The sequence below is a fragment of the Plectropomus leopardus genome, chromosome 6, assembly GCF_008729295.1.
Source record: "Plectropomus leopardus isolate mb chromosome 6, YSFRI_Pleo_2.0, whole genome shotgun sequence".
Lineage (NCBI taxonomy): Eukaryota > Metazoa > Chordata > Actinopteri > Perciformes > Serranidae > Plectropomus > Plectropomus leopardus.
Window position 1 is genome coordinate 394,519 of NC_056468.1, and position 18,839 is coordinate 413,357.

The following is an 18,839-nucleotide window of genomic DNA, read 5'->3' on the forward strand; positions in this document are numbered from 1 at the left end:
GCTCTGAGAACGTCAACTGGAGACCAGTCCGAGGCTGATGGTTAATAATGTAATAGCTCCTGGCTCACTGTCAGACAAGTATCCGCTGTAAGCCATATGCATTACAAATATTTGTCTTATCGTCGACTAATCGTTAAAGACAGGTGAGACATTATTTGTTATTGTAGATAACGAAATTGTGTTTGGTTACACACAGGCTGAAAGCTGCACACATTCGAAATAAAAACATTAGCTGAAAGTTAAATTTAATACATAAAGATAAGATAAATACAAGATAAAATTACAGATTTTGCCTCTAATACAATGAAACATTAACACAGATCAGTCTGACTTTTAATTTTGTGTGGCGTTGTACAAAATGTGCACAGACATGGAATATGTTATCATTTCAGTCTATTATTTTTTTGTGCTTCAGGAAACAATGGCACAACTTAGGAAGCTGGTGAGAACTGTTCTTATTATGCAGCCGATGGATCGTTTTTTCTACCAGGTGGTTTAAACAGTGTAGAGGTTTATTGAAATACATCCACAAACTGAACAGCAGGATAAACAACTGTCTTGTTTTTTTGTGTTATAATTACTTTGCATAGTTATTTTACAGAAAAGTGGATGCTTAGCTCTGTGACTTGTTATTGTTGGCAAAACATAAGGGACACATCTGATCAGGTCTTAGTGATGTTGCCTCCCTCTTAGAAAAACTGTTTTCTGTGTGTCATGATATTTATCAACTTAATTACATGAAAATTACCTTATATTTCCTTTAAAAGGATACTCTGCCACTTTACAACCAGCTTTGTATCAAAACAGCGTGGGTAGTGTGTTTGGATAAACTGTGGCAATCTTTCCTCCATCATTCGTCATTGGCTGTGTTTTTCTGGTTCTCAAGGCTGTTGTTTGAACTACAGCCTATACTTCCACATTTTCGTATTGCACACCAACCCTGCCAACAACATGTGCTCAAAGATTATAGAGCTGATCATGCCCCATTTCCCTATAATGGGGAAAGTTTGTGAACAGGAAGTGGGTGCCATACTGCTTCCTGTTCAGTGAAAACAGAGGCTGAAGAAGCAGAGATCAAACTAAAACTGTGTAGCGCTGATCAAATAGAAACCAAGACTCTGGTACTGAATTGCGTATTTCTTGCCTCAAATGTTTTCAGAAACATGTTTTAGTTTACCGTTTAAGTGGAACACAAGATCGGGCCGATTGCCATTGTTTTGAATGGACCAGTCTGCATTATGTCATGTGCGCTGCATCTCGGTAGGTGTAGGTTTTCTACCTCTTGAGCAAAAGTGTCCTTTTTCTCTGTTTTTTCTGGTCATGTTGCACCAATTTCAAAAGTATTTGCATCTTTCTACTGCAGACATGGCCTATTTTAATGCGAGGACCTTCTTTATATGAATGCAAGTGACCAGATCTGGATGCACATTTCTAGCATACCTTGTAAAAAAGACATGGTTTTGTATGGTCTTTTGTGTTTGACAATCTGCCTTTTATCCTTTAACTGATTTGTTCCTCTGTGTTTTTCACAGATGATGCTCAAAACCACATAGTATTTACCTCCACCTCTGACTGACAACCAAGAACATCTAGTCAGATTTTAGAGAACCACTGTGGAATTTAGAGTCAGTATTTATTAATTTGGCATCTTATTTGCTTCTGAGCATGGACTCTTAACTTCCTCAGCAATCAGGACTCACTGTTACACTTTTTCTTCAGTTGTGTGACAAATTGTTCGGGTAGTTGCACTGTACTACAGTGTGTTACTGTAAAAGCTTGTCAAGCCTCATCAAGATGTTTTCAGCACTTAAGAAGTTGGTAGGATCCGAGTCAGTCCAGCTCAGGGACAAGAACATTCCAGCTGGCCTGCAGTCAATGAACCAAAGTTTGCAGAGACGTTTTGCCAAAGGGGTCCAGTATAATAGTGAGTATGGCTGCCAAAGAGGAGAACAGGCTTATGTAGTCAAAAATGCCCATCCCATTTATAGTAGATTAAGTTGTGTTTTATTTGTAAAATCGACAGACTGTTTTCTGACAAACCCCATGTACAATCTTTTTTCCACTCTAGTGAAAATCGTCATCCGCGGAGACAGAAACACAGGAAAGAGTACGTTATGGCATAGATTGCAGGGCAAGAAGTTTGTGGAGGAGTACCTCCCCACTCAGGAGATCCAAGCCACAAGTATCCATTGGAATTACAAAAGTAAGTCATTGCAACTCAGGTTATCTTTGAATATGACAACTGACTTTATTTTGTTACCAATCCTTTGGTTATGTTTCTGTTTTGGTGAATCTTTGACATTTGCTGTTTGTGCCTTGGTGATCTATTTCAGTGGCTCCATATCAAGGTAAAAAGGAGTGCATTTCGATTTAGCTTCAGCTGTCCTGTATTTGTCTTAGTCTCTCCATACCAAGCAAATCTTTTCCCACCAATACTTCCTCTAGTGTTTTTAGTAATTTGATCCATATTGGAGTTACTCAACAGGCTGCACATTTGAACTGCTCTCCTCTGTGGCCCCAAGAACATGAATAATGAAAACTGCTTCTCTGTGTCTCTCAGCTACTGATGATGTGGTCAAGGTAGAGGTGTGGGATGTGGTAGACAAAGGTGAGTGTTGACACATGCCAGTTAAACAACCAGACTCTCCACTGCTGTCAACCTGCTGTAGTATTTCAAGACATCAAATAGATGCATGGTTGCTTGTTTGTTTTTCTGTCCTCAGTGTTGATGTTGTCTTTTTTGCACCTCTCTTGCACTCATCTCAGGCCAAAAATATCCTCTTCCTGAAGGTGTAGGTGAGCGCCAATGTAGTGTGTGGAAAGTTGAACTTGCCTGTGTGCTGTGGGTTTGTCCTGCCCTGTTCCACTTTTATCTGAATGTCAATATTCTCAAGGTTTGGCTTCTCCTAGGTCTTCTGTGTGGCTACATATCTGAGTTTGGCTGAGTTTCCTGCTGTGTATAGCTAGAGCCTGAGCGTTTGCACTGTGTGAGCTATGACTTCATGCCAGCAGTGTTTATTTCAGAGATAATGTGTCTTTAAATTAGGCTACAAGATGCTTTTCCAGAAGAAAGGATGCTGTGCTGCTGCTCTGCTTGTTTTACTCACCATAATATAACATAAGGCAACAAACTAAGCTGTCAATGGAAATGTCTTTTTCTTTTCAGCTCATCTTACTTGACACTTTTGACCTCTTGTTCTTTCAGGCAAAGGCAAAAGGCGCGGCGATAATTTAAAGCTGGAGAATGAGCCCCAAGAGGTGATTATCACATGACTGTCATATGTTTAGGAAATAGGCTCATTTGTAGTATGTGGGTCAGTGATTGAGTATGCCAGAGCAAGAGGTGTTATAGTCTGTAAATGATCCAAAATGTAATATTAGGGTTCTTTCCTATATCATGTGATAAAGTGTATAATTTTGTCTGTGTGTATGTGTGTGTTGTAGTCAGATGAGGTGGCCCTGGATGCAGAGTTCCTGGATGTGTACAAGAACTGTAATGGAGTCATCATGATGTTTGACATTACAAAGCAGTGGTAAGAGTTGTCTGTTTGACTTGTTGTCCTGATGCTGTCTCATCAGTGAGCTCTAATGCTACAATATGCATGGACCGATTAGGTTTCAGCTGAGCCCCTCTACTGGTGAAATTTAGCATGGTTATTTGGGGCACCATGTCTGAGGGATTACCTAGAGATTCTTTTAGTTTTTAGACACTAGCATGTATATTCTGGTAATTGTTAAGTGAGGTGGATAGTTGCAGAGGATAAATGTCATTGCCATGCTATTGAGAAAAAAAAAAGATAAATACATCTTAAATCTTATATGTTGGCGTTAGTATGTTCTGCTTCTGTTTCACAGTGCTTTTCCAGGTTATTATGAGTAGTTTGTTGGTCTATAATAATTTGTTTGTGATAATAAAAAATTGTCACAATCTATGTAATGTCACAAAAAGTGCATAGAAAGGTCATTGAACCCAACACCTCGGAAGTTTGAGTTGGTCCGCTTAGTCCCTCTCTTTGTCACTCATCCCAAGAGTAGCCCTTTCTTCCTTGCAGCACAGAACAGGCCAATTTTAACATCTTCCATAGTGAGGACACTTGGGCTATCATTTCAGACACACAGCAACATTTAAGTACAACACCGAATGCAGATTATTTAATTGACAAGCCCTAACTGTCTTGAGTTTTTTTAACTTTATAAACTGTAAAGTGTCACAACCGCTGTCATGCAGTTGGAGGCACACCGGGCTCCCGCACGGTGTCTTTCTCACCTGACACTGAAAGTGTCTGGGTCAGAAAATGGTATTCGGGACAGCCCTAAAGATGGACCAATATGTATTTGAATGTTTGCTGTTCCATGATGTACTGACATGTTCCTCTCCTTGTAGTAACAGTATTGGTATCACTGTCTGAGTGTATTCATGCCAGTTTCTCAGGCATACATTATAAAGATTTTCTATTTCACCACATACAGAAAATATTTGCTGCTTTGACACCTAAAGGATGAGGTTGTGCCATTCTATATTTTTCTTTTCAATAGATTCCCTGTTCAACCAACAATGAATGTATTTACTAACGAGTACTGTGTGTGTTTGTACAGCCTGATAGATCTTCTTCCTGAGTACTATAGAGCTCCACTGATGTCAAAAACACACCAGAGAGCCAATACAAAGCTGAATTATTATGTTAGTCCCACTAAAACTGGACTTTTAAAATACACGTAGACATGTTAGTCCAACTGAAATCGTATTAAATTGAATTCCTTGATGTCAAACTAGTACATCTGGATAACCGGACCTGAACTTGCCTAGGCTTTGTGCGATGCTCCATAGTCCCCGTGCAAGGCTTTGACCAGGAAGTCACACAGCATAAATTTGTAGAAGAAAGCTGTGAAAAACAAAAAAAAAGGAAGAATGAAAGAAAACTATATTGTAGAGTATGTACAAAATGTACAGCGCCGAAAAGTTATCTTTTTTTTTTCTTTTTGTTATTCTTCTCATTGGCTCTGTTTGTTTCATGCTTATGTATGATAAAATAATAATTTTTCAATGTGATTATTTGCAATTTGTTTATCTGGAAAATTAATGTAACACTTGAAAAGTAGTTCAATAAGGATGAAAACCAAAAGACAACAGTGTGTGGTTACCTGTTGTAGTTTGGCTTTTTTTTTTTTTTGATTCAATTCAAGTTTAACAAGCATAAAAGAGGCTATTGTTTATCAAAAAACTTAAAAAGTCCACAACAGCATTATACGAATAATTGAAAAACATGCTGTGCTACGACAATTTTTTTCTGACCGAAATATTCATTACTAGCTAATGTAAACATATTCTAATGTAACAAATTTTTGCTTTTACTGTAGTATTGTATGTAGTTTATCCCTGTAATGTTGCAGTGGTGAAGGGATGAGGTATTTTTGTAAGCCAACCAGGAAGTTGGCTTCGCACTGATTCCCTCGTTAAAAACCTTGTGGGATTTTTGAATGGGATTTGCGATTATTGCCAAAAAATAAGCTCTCTGATGAACACATCTTTTGTTTAGCATGATAATCCTCACAGATAAACACAATTTTTGTTTTCTGTAAAAACACGTTGAAACACAATTGAAAAATATTATAAACAGATAAATCTACAATTTCGAGCGTGACTCTGTAAAGCTGTAAAGGCGGACAAGTGGGTTTAATGAGTTTCTGTGTCTGCTGTGATGACGTCTAACGTCTCCGACAAACACTGCAGTCCCATTTAGCCACTTGTTAGCAACTGCCTTTTTTAAGACGAGTAAAACCTTAAAAGTTCAAAAATCGGGTTTAAGCGGATGTATTTATGTTGCAGAACAAAACTTCTAAATATCTTTAGCCTGTGTTAACCACAGACCATATTTAAGGCAATTTCCGAAAACCCATTCAAAAAACTCATGGACTTTAAGACGAGGGAACCGGACCTGCTAAAAGGCTACTTGGATTTCATTTGCACATGCATGGATCTCGTTTGCTGGCATGCATGCAGACATGCTTACTTGTTTAGTTCAGTGTCATTATTGATAGTGATATGCCTTCATAGCTCTACGTCTGAGCCACAGCCGCCCACAACACATGTGACGTAATAGGTCAACCAGAAGAAAGTCCAATTGCAACTAGCTGAAAGGGGGCAAATCTCCACCTACTGTGGCAGAGTTGTACATACTTCTGTTAATAAATCGATTCTCCCTCTGTGCTTTTATACTGGGACAGTAACTGACATAACCGTAACTCCACTTAACTGTGCTTGTAAACATACTGATTGTGTTACTGGGTGACATTTTCTTTCACTACCATGAACACATCACTGTAGTTTTTTATGGCTCAATCCCACATCATCCTCCTGACTTTAAAGCTTCATTCCCACTTCACAAAAAAAATGCTAACATAGAGGGGACAAACCAAACGCTGGCTCAAGATAGGTTGTTGTGATGTTATCATAGCTGGTAATCAAGTACACTAATAAGGAGAATGCTTTAAATCCCACAATTTCTACCGCCACTGAACTGAGCCCTCACTAATTAATTTTTATGTTTTCCTCACTCACCCACAGATTGTTTCTTGTTTGTTTCTTTTTTGTCAATGTCAGGACTTTTAACTACATCCTGAAGGAACTGCCCAAAGTACCCACCCATGTGCCGGTGTGTGTGTTGGGAAACCACAGGGACATGGGCGAGCATCGAGTCATCCTTCCTGATGATATAAGAGACCTTATTGCTGGACTTAACAGGTAGAGATCAATTGTTTGCTTAAGGGTAGCGATAGGACGACAAAGCCTTATGAAACTTTTGGGCTGCAAACACAGTGATACCCAGAGGCTTGTAAAACTTACTTTAGCCCTTCAAGACAGGCCTAGATACTTCAACACCTCTGTCTGGATGATTTTAGTGTGGTGATAAAATAATGATCAGCGAACCTGTGTGTTGTTATTATGTCTGTAATCATTTTGTTTTTGTTTCTCAATAAATGTAGATGGCACTGCACAATATCTTACAGTAAAATAATTAATCAATGCATTGTCTAAAAAGCCTTCAGGTAAATAGAAAATATAAGTGTACAACCACAATTCAAAAACTGGTGGTACGCTGTAAATTGCAAATAAAAACAGAATGCAACGATTTGTAAATCCTTTGTGATCTATATTCATTTGAATACGGTCCAAAGACAATATTTATTTAATGTTCTATCTGATAAATGTTTTTTTTTTTTTTCTTAATATCCATTTATTTAACAAAAAATAAATTTAACACATTATAAACAAAATTGTCACAGGAGCATGTTTACCACTGTGTAAGGGTTTGGAAAGTGAGGACGCTGAAACTTTTGAAAGTGAAATTCTTTCCCATTTAGCTCTGCTATACTGTCATCTACCTGCTCAGGTGTACAGTCCTCTACCTGCTGAGCAGCAGACAGACACAGAAACAATCTGATAATCAGATATTTCCCTCAGCAGTTGGTGGAGCACAAAAACTAAGCTGAAAGACAGATTATTGGGATTTTAGGACATTTTATTTGTCTGTTGGATGTGTTCACTGACACATTTGCCAACTTATTAAATTGATATTATGCAAGATGTTGGTCGGATGGTTTTAAAGATTTTCTGCTCCCCCTCAGCAGCTGAAAACAATGTACATAGCTCTAATATGTTTGTAATGTTATCTGTGACAAATATACTGTTAGAAATGTCCATGATAACTAACCAGTAATACTTGTATTTTACAGACCAATGGGAGCTTCTTACATCCACTATGCAGAGTCCTCAATGAAGAATGGCTTTGGCTTAAAATACCTGCACAGGTTTTTCAACATCCCTTTCCTGCAGTTACAGGTTTTTATTTACTTCTCATTTGTCATCATTAGTATCATAATTAAATCTTTTATTAGTTAGTATTAGGATTATAGGATTAGGATTAGGATTATTAGTTCTTTATTTTTTTTTATCAAAGTTTTCTTTTAATATGTTTTGACTTATAGTAGAAAATAAGATTTCTTTACTGTCTTGTCTGTGTAAAATTGTTCCTTAATAATGCTTGCGTGCATTGTAGATATGATGGCTCGATCTGAGATTCTGTCCAATCATTCATGCAGAGTGTGTGTGTGTGTGTGTGTGTGTGTGTGTGTGTGTGTGTGTGTGTGTGTGTGTGTGTGTGCATGTGTGTGCATGCGTGTGCACAGAGGGAGACCTTGCTGAGGCAGCTAGAGACAAACCAGCTGGACATGGATGCCACCCTGGAGGAGCTCTCTGTCCAGCAGGAGACTGAAGATCAAAACTATGAGATGTACTGACAAAAGCTATTTTATAATATCTGTAGCTAGAGGCATTATGTTTTCAGGTTGTATATCCATCCATCCACATGTCCCATTCTTGTGAACACGGTATCTCAAAAACGTCTCGAAGGGATGTTTTCGAATTTGGCACATGTCCACATGGATTCAAGGATGAACTGATACGATTCATCTGGTTACAAGTCTAAGGTTAAGGTCATTATGACCTTGTTTGTCTCATTCTTGTGTGCATGATATCTCAAAAACACCATTTGGGAATTTTTCAAATTTGACGTTTTGCACTTGGACTTTGATGTGCAGTTAAATTAAATAGTTCTTGGTGATCAAGTGGGTGTGACCCTGCATCTGTCTCACGGATCAGGAACATGACATTTTGAGAAAACCTTGAGGGAATTTCTTCAGATTTGACACAAATGTTTACGTGAACTCCATGAGGAAATGATTTTGGTCCTCATCTCATTCTTGTGAATGTGATACCTCAAGAACACTTTGAGGGGAATTTATTTAAATTTTGCATAAATTAATTATGCTAATTAATTAATTAATATGCTATTTATGACAAAATTTTACACAAATGTCTAATAGGATAAAAGGATGAATTGCTGACTTTTCATATCCCAAAGGTCAACTTGACTGTTACATAATGTTCTTTTATCTCAGGGACAGAAGAAGAGTCACATACTGAATTGGTGACATTAATCTTGAAACTGCTGATTGTAGAGATTTTCTGTGCTTGGTGGAAGATTTACTGACGTGAATGTAAACCTAAGTGCAATTAGACTGGTGTGTGGAGGGATACAACCGCATGTTGGTAATTCTAGTCCTCTATAGGTCTCTGTGGAAGTTTTCAGCAGAGAGTATTCTATGTGCACCTGACAGTTTGGGGAGCAGTGGAAACAAGTTTTTTTTGCACATGTCCACTCAGGGGCAAAGTTGTGCCCCTCTCTACCACTATGTTCTTAGCCTCAGATATTATTGCAGGTGAATGATAGTTTTTTAACCAGCTCTTTTGTGATTTCTGTAGTTTTCTTGAGAACTTGGAGTCTCGCAGTAAGGGCTATGGCTCTTCGTGCCCAGCTAATGGTCAGAGTCCCTCCTCGGGTTCCCAGTCCCCCATCATTCCACCCAGTGGGGCCTCTACAGGCAGCTCTAGCCCCAGCACCCCTCAGCCTCCCGTTTCTTCCCAGGCGCTCCCACAGTCACCGTCTGTGTTGGCCTCCTCCCCTCTACCTCCGTCGACAACAGTTAGCGGAGCAGCTTCACCTGCTGTTGAGTTGAAGCCATCAGCCCAGTCACCCGAACACCTTCAGGCCTCAGCTGCATCAGGAGTGTCTGCCCCCCAGAAACGTGGCTTCATCTCCCGCTGGTTTGGTTCATCCCCTGCTGCCGAGGCTCCTGCTTCTGCACCAGGTGAGTCTCTTCTAAACAATTCTCAAGTAGTAAAATATTCCACACCAGTCCACATGTTGTCTCCTCTGCAGTTATGCGAACATTGTCCTCAACCAATGATGATACTCGCATCTTCCAGTCCCACTAGTCCACGCAGGAGTTGCTATTGCACTCTGACACTGTAGCTTACACTATGCTACAAATCTATAGCAAGCATATTAGGAAGGTATCTGCAGAGTGTTTATACCTGTTAATTCATTATTACCATGCTGATTATTTAGTACAGTTGAAGTTTAAAGTACTTACTTATTTGCTTAATTGTTTCATCATGCACCAGAGATAGAACAGCAACACTGTGCTCTGCATATTCACCCAATGAAAAACAGAGGGATATTGGGAATTATCCTGGGTTCTGTGTGGCCACCAGCTAGTGACAACTGTGGGTCACACAGGCCAGGAGCCAGTCATCAGCAGTCATTCATTCAGCGTGTGCCACACACATTATTGTGGGAGTTTGTGAGTGAAAGCATAAAACTGCATACAGCTCCTGTCTGTCCTGTCTGTTTATTGAGTGGGCTCTCAATGGTGTACTCAACAGCACTAAGTTCTAGACAGCCAAGCTGTTCCTTCCACGTCTGATGCCTGACATCCCAATGTAGTGTTCAGGAAGGCAGATTTGCCTCAACCTAGCTAGAGATAAAAACAGGGTTCATACGGTCATAAAAAACTTGGAAAAGTCATGAAATTTGAAAACAGCAATTTCCAGACCTGGACATTTTTTGGAAAAATAAATATACCCAGAAAGTTTTGGAAATGTCAAGGCCACTGTGACCTCACAAACCATATTTTTGGCCATTACTCAAGAATTATGTCAACATTTCAACCAAATGTCTGGCCATTACCCACCATCAAATCTCAGATACAGAAGGAGAGACATTCAGTTAGATACTGAATTTCTAAATGTTAACTTGAGTGGTGCACCAAGGCAAACAACGATGTGACAGTAATATTAGTCTTCATATTGCTAACTCCCACATGACTCTCAGCTAAGATCTTGTTGCCATTTAGAGAAGCTATTGATGCTTGATTGACTGTGACACACATGTTGTATTGTCATTAATGGAATCAAATGCAGCCTTTTTGGCATTATTTCCTCTAAGCAGTGTGGGGGTTAGCCACAATAGCAACAGTTTATCTGACCAAATTGTTTCACTGTAAATATTAAAACAGTATTTTTTTAGATCACATTTTGAATGGCTTATTGAATGGCTTATTCAGCCATAACTTAAACTCAACGAGTCCTTATTAAAAGATGCAGCCTAACTTATCTAAGGACTGGCTGGTGTTTGAATGCCATGTGCCACTGTACACCCATGACTGCACTCCCAGACATCAGGAGAACTCTATTGTGAAGTATGCGGACAACACCATCATCATTGGCCGTATTATCGTATAAACAATGATGGAAGTTCATACAGGGAGGAAATCAACAATCTTGCAGAGTGATGCACAGAGAACAACCTTCTGCTCAACGTCAGTAAAACCAAGGAGCTGATTGTTGATTTTAGAAAGAAGGAGACAAAGACACACACTCCTGTCTACATCAGTGGAGCTGAGGTAGAGCAGGTGAACAGCTATAGGATCCTTGGAATTACTATCACTGAGAACCTGTCTTCGTCATCACACATCACCACCCAGGTTAAAAAAGCACAAAAAAGGCTCTACTTCCTACGGAAACTTAGGAAGGCTAAATTCTAGATCCTGGTTAACTTCTACAGAGGAGCAATAGAAAGCATACTAACTGGAAACATCACCAGCTGGCATGGTTCGTGCATGGCCCAGGACAGGAAGGCTCTACAGCAGGTGATTAAAACTGCCCAGAACATCACTGGTTCCCATCTCCAGGGCATCAGTGACCTCGGTGAAGTGAGGTGTCTGCACAGATCCCAAAGGATACAGCAGCCACCCCAGCCACAGCCTGTTCACACTGCTGCCATTAGGAAAAAGATACAGAAGTATCCTCTGCAGAACCACCAGACTACAGAGCAGCTTTTCCCCAGGCTGTGAGAATCTTGAACCCCTTCTTCAAATCCAAAATATGTAGTAGGATGTAAGGACAGATTTTAAATTCATTTGGACTAATAAGTCTATCTTGTACCTTGTATTCCATTGTGTAATTAAATGGGCAATCCACAACATAAAGTAAAGTCATTTCATAGTTGTCACATAAATGGTGTTTTCCTCAGATGAGCCACCTGCACCAGTGTGTCCAGCTAAGGTTCAGAGTGTGGATGATTTTGTGCCAGATGAGAGACTGGATAAAAGCTTCCTGGAGGACAGCCTGCCCTCCAAGACCAAGGTGCCTCAGCCTGCACTGGCTTTGGACAGCGACAGGTGAGATCTTTAACACTGCTTTTCTTCCATTTTGAATTAGCTTGTTTGTGAGTTAGTTTGTTGTCGTTTGGGACTAAGTTAGTATTTGTCGATCATGTTTGACTCTTTTTTTTTTTTTTTTTTTTTTAAGAATAAAATGTGTTTACTCATAACTTTTATGATGTCATATGATATACAAGTTATGTTTATTAGCATTTTAAAAGGTGTATATTTACATTCCGTGTCACTGAGGCGCTGATTTCAACCACCCCAGCTGTGTAAAGTTTCTTTGTCTGTCTCAGTGATGGTGAAGACAGAGGAAACCCCATGGTGTCTGGTGTCCAGGATGAACTGGATCCTGACGATACTGAGCCCAGCTTGCCCCAACCTAAGACCCTGCCTCTCAGTAAAGATGTCACTTTGACCAGTGATGAGGATGACGGATTACCAGCAGCACCTACCATCAGGCAGGACCAAGACTGGGACAGTGAACCTGAGCTGAAAGCGTAAGTCTTCTTTTACAATGACATGAATATTCAGTATGTTGTGGTATTAAAAGAAAAGAAATGTGGGTGATGACGAGCAGGTCTGTCATCAGGAGCTAAAGTAAAAAAAGGCATTTTATATGAATAACCACAAATATTGATATTGATATTGATATTGATGTTGCTGTTTTCAGTAGGCCAGCTTGTTTCTTTGGGCACCTGAACACCATTGCATAAGATTCACCCAGTCCAGTTGGAACAAGGACGATCTGATTCAAACATAACAACCCCTCAGATCTGCACAGTGCAATCAATACACTGCATGCAGCCCTTTATTGAAACAAGACTTTACCCATTTTAAAAAGAAATATGTGTGGTAAGGTTGCAGCGATTGAACAAAATTGCAACACCATGCAGAATTCACTGGGATTTGCTGAATTTGTTTTAATTGTTACAACAGCAACATTGCAACATCCTGGAGGGACTGATAAGTAGCCAGAACCACAGGTTGTGCTCTTTTCAAACTGTCTGATGCACAACAGCAGACTCACATTTCCCTCTTTTTGTCATTTTACAATTCAAATATATGGGTTTGTCAGTTTTATTTTAAATGACAGCAACCATTTTCACTTCTGTCTTGTTTACATCAACAAGAAAATATATTGGCAAACATTTGCTACATTCCCATTAAGGTCTATTGTGTATGTTTTAAAGGGGGTATTCACATGTCTTATAAATGATGAGTCAGTGAATGCAGTGATGACTTGAATAATTGAATAACTGAATCCATGAAAGCAGCTGTACAAATGAGTGCATGAAAACCAGTGAGGAACCAAATCAAATACATCTTAGCTTGATTATATGCATTCCATTATTTGAAAGATGACAAAGAGGATGACAACTTTAAGGTTAAAGAAAAGGTCATGTCAAGCATCATTCATCAGCGAAGACGGAACGCTTAACTTCTATTAGTGAAAATTTAATAATTTAATTATTAATTATTGAAAATTTAAAGAGTTAAATTCAGAGGCAATAAATCAGATACATAATCTCAATGTAGAAAAATTCAATGGCTTTATCAATTCAAAATCGGATGAGACAGATTTACTTCCATACCTCTGAAGATAATTCAGCTCAGTAAAAACAATAAAAACCTACTGAACAATGAATACTGGAGGAAATCTAAGTGGGAGAAGTTTCAGATGGTTACAGTCTGCAATAACAACACCGCTAGATGCCCCCAATGCCCCCTAAATCATACACACTGAACCTTAAAATAGTGCCCTATACACATGTTCAATAACTTATTCCATTTGAAGTCATCTGTGCGATTGCCTTCTTTGTATTTCCCTCTTTGGGAGAGACTCCCAATTGCATTTTACTGTAACCGTTATTACAACGCTGCAAATAATTTAGATGTAGCCATGGAGAACATTTGAGGTGGATGTAAATACATTCAGTTATGAATCATGTAAAATACTATTGTTTTTTAAGGTAAACAAATATTCCATGTCACTCTGTGTCAGGCCTGTGATCCACATCACAAAACCAAAGGTGGCATGTAAAGCTCCAGAGCCCAGAGGACCTATCTCCCTCACTTTAACTCCAGCAGCAGAGCAGCTGCCAAGACACCAGACCAAGAAGAAGGGAAGCCCACCCAAAGCTGACGACTCTGATACAGACCCTGAGGCTCCTGTAGCCCAACAAATGCTCTCGTTTGTCATGGATGACCCTGACTTTGAGTCTGAAGCATCGGACACACCAAAAATAACCAAGGTAAAGAAGAAAATATTTATCATCACCTTTTACTCTGAGGTTAACTCAGTTCGCAGGCTGAGTTTTTGACGTAATGGATTTGAGTTCTGTTGTCGGTCATTCAGCATGATACATATAGGGGATGTAAATCACCAGTTTCATCACAATACCATATTATATTAGTATTATTATTATCTTGGACAACGATGTGATATTTGCAGATATGACAAAGTCTGCCACGATACAATTTACATGCGATTCGATTCAATTCAGGGGCCTGCAATTGATGTGAAACAATGTCATATGTCCATTTAACACAATCCTTGACAGAAGAAGTCAAGTCAAGTCAATTTTATTTATAGAGCCCATTATCACAAAACATGGTTTGCCTCAGAAGGCTATACAGCGTACGACATCCCTCTGCCCTTAGACCCTCACATCACCCGAGGGAAAACTCCCGAAAAAGAACCCCTGTAACGTGGGGGAAAAAAAAGATAGAGAAACCTCAGGAAGAGCGGCAGAGGATGATGAGGGATCCCTCCTCCAGGACGGACAGACGTGCAATAGATGTCGTAAATAACAAATGAAATACAATCATTGCAAAAAGGAAAGAGAAAGAGGGGGAGAGAGGCACAGCAATAATGGAAAAATATGCATGTCATATTACAATAACAATAGATGTGAAGTTATTAAATGCACTCTGATGATGATTTTGTGGTTGTTGATAAGAATCTCATGCATATATTGATAGTGGAGGTGTCCAAAAGCATGATCATGGCATCTGTGCAACCAGGACCAAGACCACAATCAGGGCGAGCAGGGGGTACAGTATCAGTGCAGCCACAGCACGAGCACAACTAAAGGCAGGGTCACAGCACCAGCATAGCTATCACCATGATCAGGCACAGCCAAGGTTGCGGCGAGGATCCGGGAAAACAAGCAAAACAAGGGAGCAGGAAATCTCCAGAGAGTCAACGGGATTAGCGTAGTGCAGTTCAACAGACCCAGGCTCTGTAATCGCGAGCCCCAGGCAGTGGCAGAACCACATGGCTATCACAGACACAAGGCTAAGCTAAGCAATAAGCGTAATGCAGTAAACAGACATGAGCGATTTTCAGATGGCGGGAGTAAGAGAATGAAAAGGAGCTCAGCGTATCATAGAAAGTCCCCTGGCAGATTAAACCTATGTCAGCCTAACTAGGGGTTGGCCCAGGCAACCGTAGCCAGCCCTAATTATAAGCTTTATCAAAGAGGAAGGTCTTAAGTCTACCCTTAAATGTTGAAACGGTGTCTGCCTCCCTGACCGAAACTGGAAGATGGTTCCATAATAGGGGAGCGTGGTAGCTGAAGGCTCTGGTTCCTATCCTACTTTAGGAGACTTTGGGAACCACAAGTAATCCTGCATTTTCAGAGTGCAGTGATCTTGAGGGTTGGTAGGGAACTATGAGCTGCGACAGATAGGATGGAGCCTGACCATTTAGAGCTTTGTAAGTAAGGAGGAGGATTTTAAATTCAATCCTGGATTTCACAGGGAGCCAGTGCAAAGAAGCTAAAACAGGAGAAATATGGTCCCTTTTCTTGGTTCCCGTTAGAACACATGCAGCAGTGTTCTGCACCAGTTGGAGAGTACAAAGAGATTTGTTGGGGCAACCAAATAATAGGGAGTTACAGTAATCCAGCCTAGAGGTGACAAATTCGTGTACTAATTTTTCAGCATCTGTTTGGGAGAGGATATGTCTAATTTTTGCGATGTTATGCAAGTGAAAGAAAGCCATCCTTGAAGTTTGTTTTATATGGGAGGCAGAAGATAAATCTTGATCGAATAAAACTCCGAGGTTGTGTTTACAGTTTTGCTAGAGCCAAGGTAATGCCATCTAGAGAAATTACATCCTTAGAAAGGGAGTTTCTGAGATGTTTGGGGCCAAGAAATATAACTTCAGTTTTGTCTGAAATCAACATTAAGAAATCATGGCTTATCTAGGCTTTTATGTCCTTAAGACATGTTTGAAGTCTAGATAGCTGATCAGTTTCATCTGGTTTTACAAATAGATATATTTGCATATCGTCAACATAACAATGGAAATTTATAGTGTTTTCTAATTATGTTGCCTAGAGGAAGCATATATAGAGTAAAAAGGATTGGTCCAAGCACAGAACCTTGTGGCACTCCGAAGCTGCCCTTAGTATGCACAGAGGATTGATTATTGATGTGATCAACAGAAGCTGTTAACCCTTTCCTTTTTGCTTTTGACTGCTACTCCACAAGAATACAAACTTTTAAAGTATCTCAAGAACTGCTTCATTAGCGAACGTCACCATGTTCACCCTCAACATTGAGCGCTAACCCCAACAACCAAACTTTCTGTACCTTCACCATAAAAGTCCCGACTTTCTCCCAATACACAGTAACACATATGTGTCCCCACAGGCTGAGAACTGATTACATTACAGTGCAAGAATAATAGTACCTGTAATTTAACAAACTCACTCTCTCCTAGCACTCAACTGGAGCTTTGTTACCTTTGTCTGAGAACAAAAAAAATACTATAATAATGATAACATGACTGGAGCGTTGCTACCATGTTTCAGAACAGATATACACTGTAACAGTGATAACATGAATCAAGACTTATGACTCAAAAATGAGACCTCATTTAACCAAGTTCCCACAGTCCTTTATTAAGTGCCTTCAGCAGTTGGAGAGGTGAAGCCCTTTTTTTGTAAGGCAGTCTGCATGTTGGTCTTTTGCATTACACCAAAGGACTCGCTCAACCTTTTGGGTTTGTGTAAGTTCTTTGATGCTGTTCATCTCCGAACGCAGTCTTTTCTCAGTGACTGACTTTGTAGATTTAGGTGCATCCACCAGTGAATGATTGTCTGTGACACAGATTATTGGTGTGGGGTACTCAACCTCACCAGTAGTCAGTTCACAGAAGAATGTAGACAGAAAGATGGCAATGTCAATCCTATCCGACATCTTTAGTGTTTCACCTGCTAGTGTACTGCACTTTCCATTTTCCATGAGAGTGATGAGGTGTCTTCCCTGAGTGCCTCCATCTGAGAGATTCCCAAATGAAGTATCACTGTCACTGCCAAGTCAGTTGATAAATCTTTAGTCACAAATATATCCTCACATACATCTGTGGTAGTGGTGTCAGTAATGCTAGTTTCAACTTAAAGACTCTCTACTCTAGATATGTCAGCTGACTCTGTAGTGCCTGCAACACCAGAAGGTTCAGTGTATTGTAAGTTGTACCAGTGTTTGTATTTACCTGTTGTTTTGCCTGCATGCCCTAAAACTTCAGCTGTGCGTAACACATTATCCCTGTATTTCACAATTTGTCCCATTCTCAGACTGACATCTGTTCCCTGCTTTGTACCACTGTGAGTCTCTGTGTGGTCATTTGTGTATTGTCCTGCGTCATTCTGCCCCCTTGAGGGCATTTCTGTGGCTCTCTTTGCCTCCCTTGTTGCACTTCACTTAAAGCGTCTTCTGTGCTTTCTGTGTTATTTTCAGCAGTTACCTGCCTTTGCTCAATAGCTGTGTTGTTTTCTGTATCATCCGCTGTATCATCCTCTGTGACACGTTGTTCCACATGTTCTGTATTCAGTTTTCTCAGTCTGAGATAATGCACTTGAATGCAGGTTCCTCCATGTATGTCAAACGCCACAGCGCAGTCCTGACTGATGACAACTCCTGGCCCTTTCCACTAAGGGCAGTCCACTCGCTTGTAATACACTTTGTCTCCACATTTGTATTTCTCGTCTGTGGCGTGTTTGTTTTTGTAGTGCCCTCCGTGTTCTTTCTGAGCATTCTGCTTCTGTAAAAGCCTTTCTCGAAGGATGTAAAGCAGAAGATGTGTTTTACCACCCATTCACTTCCTTTTGTGCCCTGTAAGGCTGGGGGTTGTTAGTTGAAGGGTTGGGATTTTGTCCAAAAACCAACTGATGAGGACTGTAGCTGTAGACATTTTACATGGTGTTCTTCGCCATGAGAGCCCAGTCCATTGCAGTGCTCCAGTCGCAACAGTTACTTGCCTTCACTTTCATTATGATCTCCGTAAGTGTTTGGTTGTGTCGTTCCAGAAGTCCATTACTCCATGGGCTGTAGGTAGCTTTCTATGTTAAAGTTCTCTCTCTGCCATATCTCTCACTTCCTCATTGCTAAACTCTCCCCCATTTCTTTGTGGTCAAAACGCTGCCTGCACTAAACCATGTGTACTGATCAATAATGTGGAGAAACCAGACACCTGGTTCAAGTTCATGCAGATCTACAGCCACAGTCTCATTGTACTGTGATGCCAGTGGTAGACCTACAGCAGGCTTTGGTGTAGGTTTACTGAATCTTTGATATACTTCAAATTCACTGACAATTTTTTGTAGGATGGTATGGCATTCTGCATTGTTGTTTCCTGAGCTCTTCAAAAATCTCGGTAACCTGTCAGCGGAAGCATGACCAAACTGCAGCTTCAACAAGATTTTTGGTTTTGTGGCTGAGCTCATTTCCTCTGAGATTGTCAGTATTTCATCTTGACAGTG

At 40.1% G+C, this 18,839-nt stretch overlaps 1 protein-coding gene across 4 annotated transcripts in view; it reads left to right on the forward strand.

The window, feature by feature from the left end:
* LOC121944887 (rab-like protein 6) overlaps positions 1–18,839 on the forward strand; it is a 28,580-nt gene that overhangs the window by 557 nt on the left and 9,184 nt on the right. For 2 of the 4 annotated variants that reach the window (XM_042488829.1, XM_042488831.1), the window contains exons 2-14: positions 1,533–1,924; positions 2,069–2,203; positions 2,561–2,608; positions 2,767–2,796; positions 3,206–3,258; positions 3,445–3,533; positions 6,602–6,742; positions 7,735–7,840; positions 8,188–8,291; positions 9,323–9,708; positions 11,934–12,081; positions 12,363–12,566; positions 14,072–14,321. In XM_042488829.1, the coding sequence (XP_042344763.1) occupies positions 1,795–1,924; positions 2,069–2,203; positions 2,561–2,608; positions 2,767–2,796; positions 3,206–3,258; positions 3,445–3,533; positions 6,602–6,742; positions 7,735–7,840; positions 8,188–8,291; positions 9,323–9,708; positions 11,934–12,081; positions 12,363–12,566; positions 14,072–14,321 (1,824 nt within the window). In that variant the 5' untranslated portion in view covers positions 1,533–1,794. Of the gene's footprint in view, positions 1–105; positions 1,925–2,068; positions 2,204–2,560; positions 2,609–2,766; positions 2,797–3,205; positions 3,259–3,444; positions 3,534–6,601; positions 6,743–7,734; positions 7,841–8,187; positions 8,292–9,322; positions 9,709–11,933; positions 12,082–12,362; positions 12,567–14,071; positions 14,322–18,839 lie in introns of those variants that run through there. The other 2 variants (XM_042488830.1, XM_042488832.1) reach the window with 2 other exon arrangements.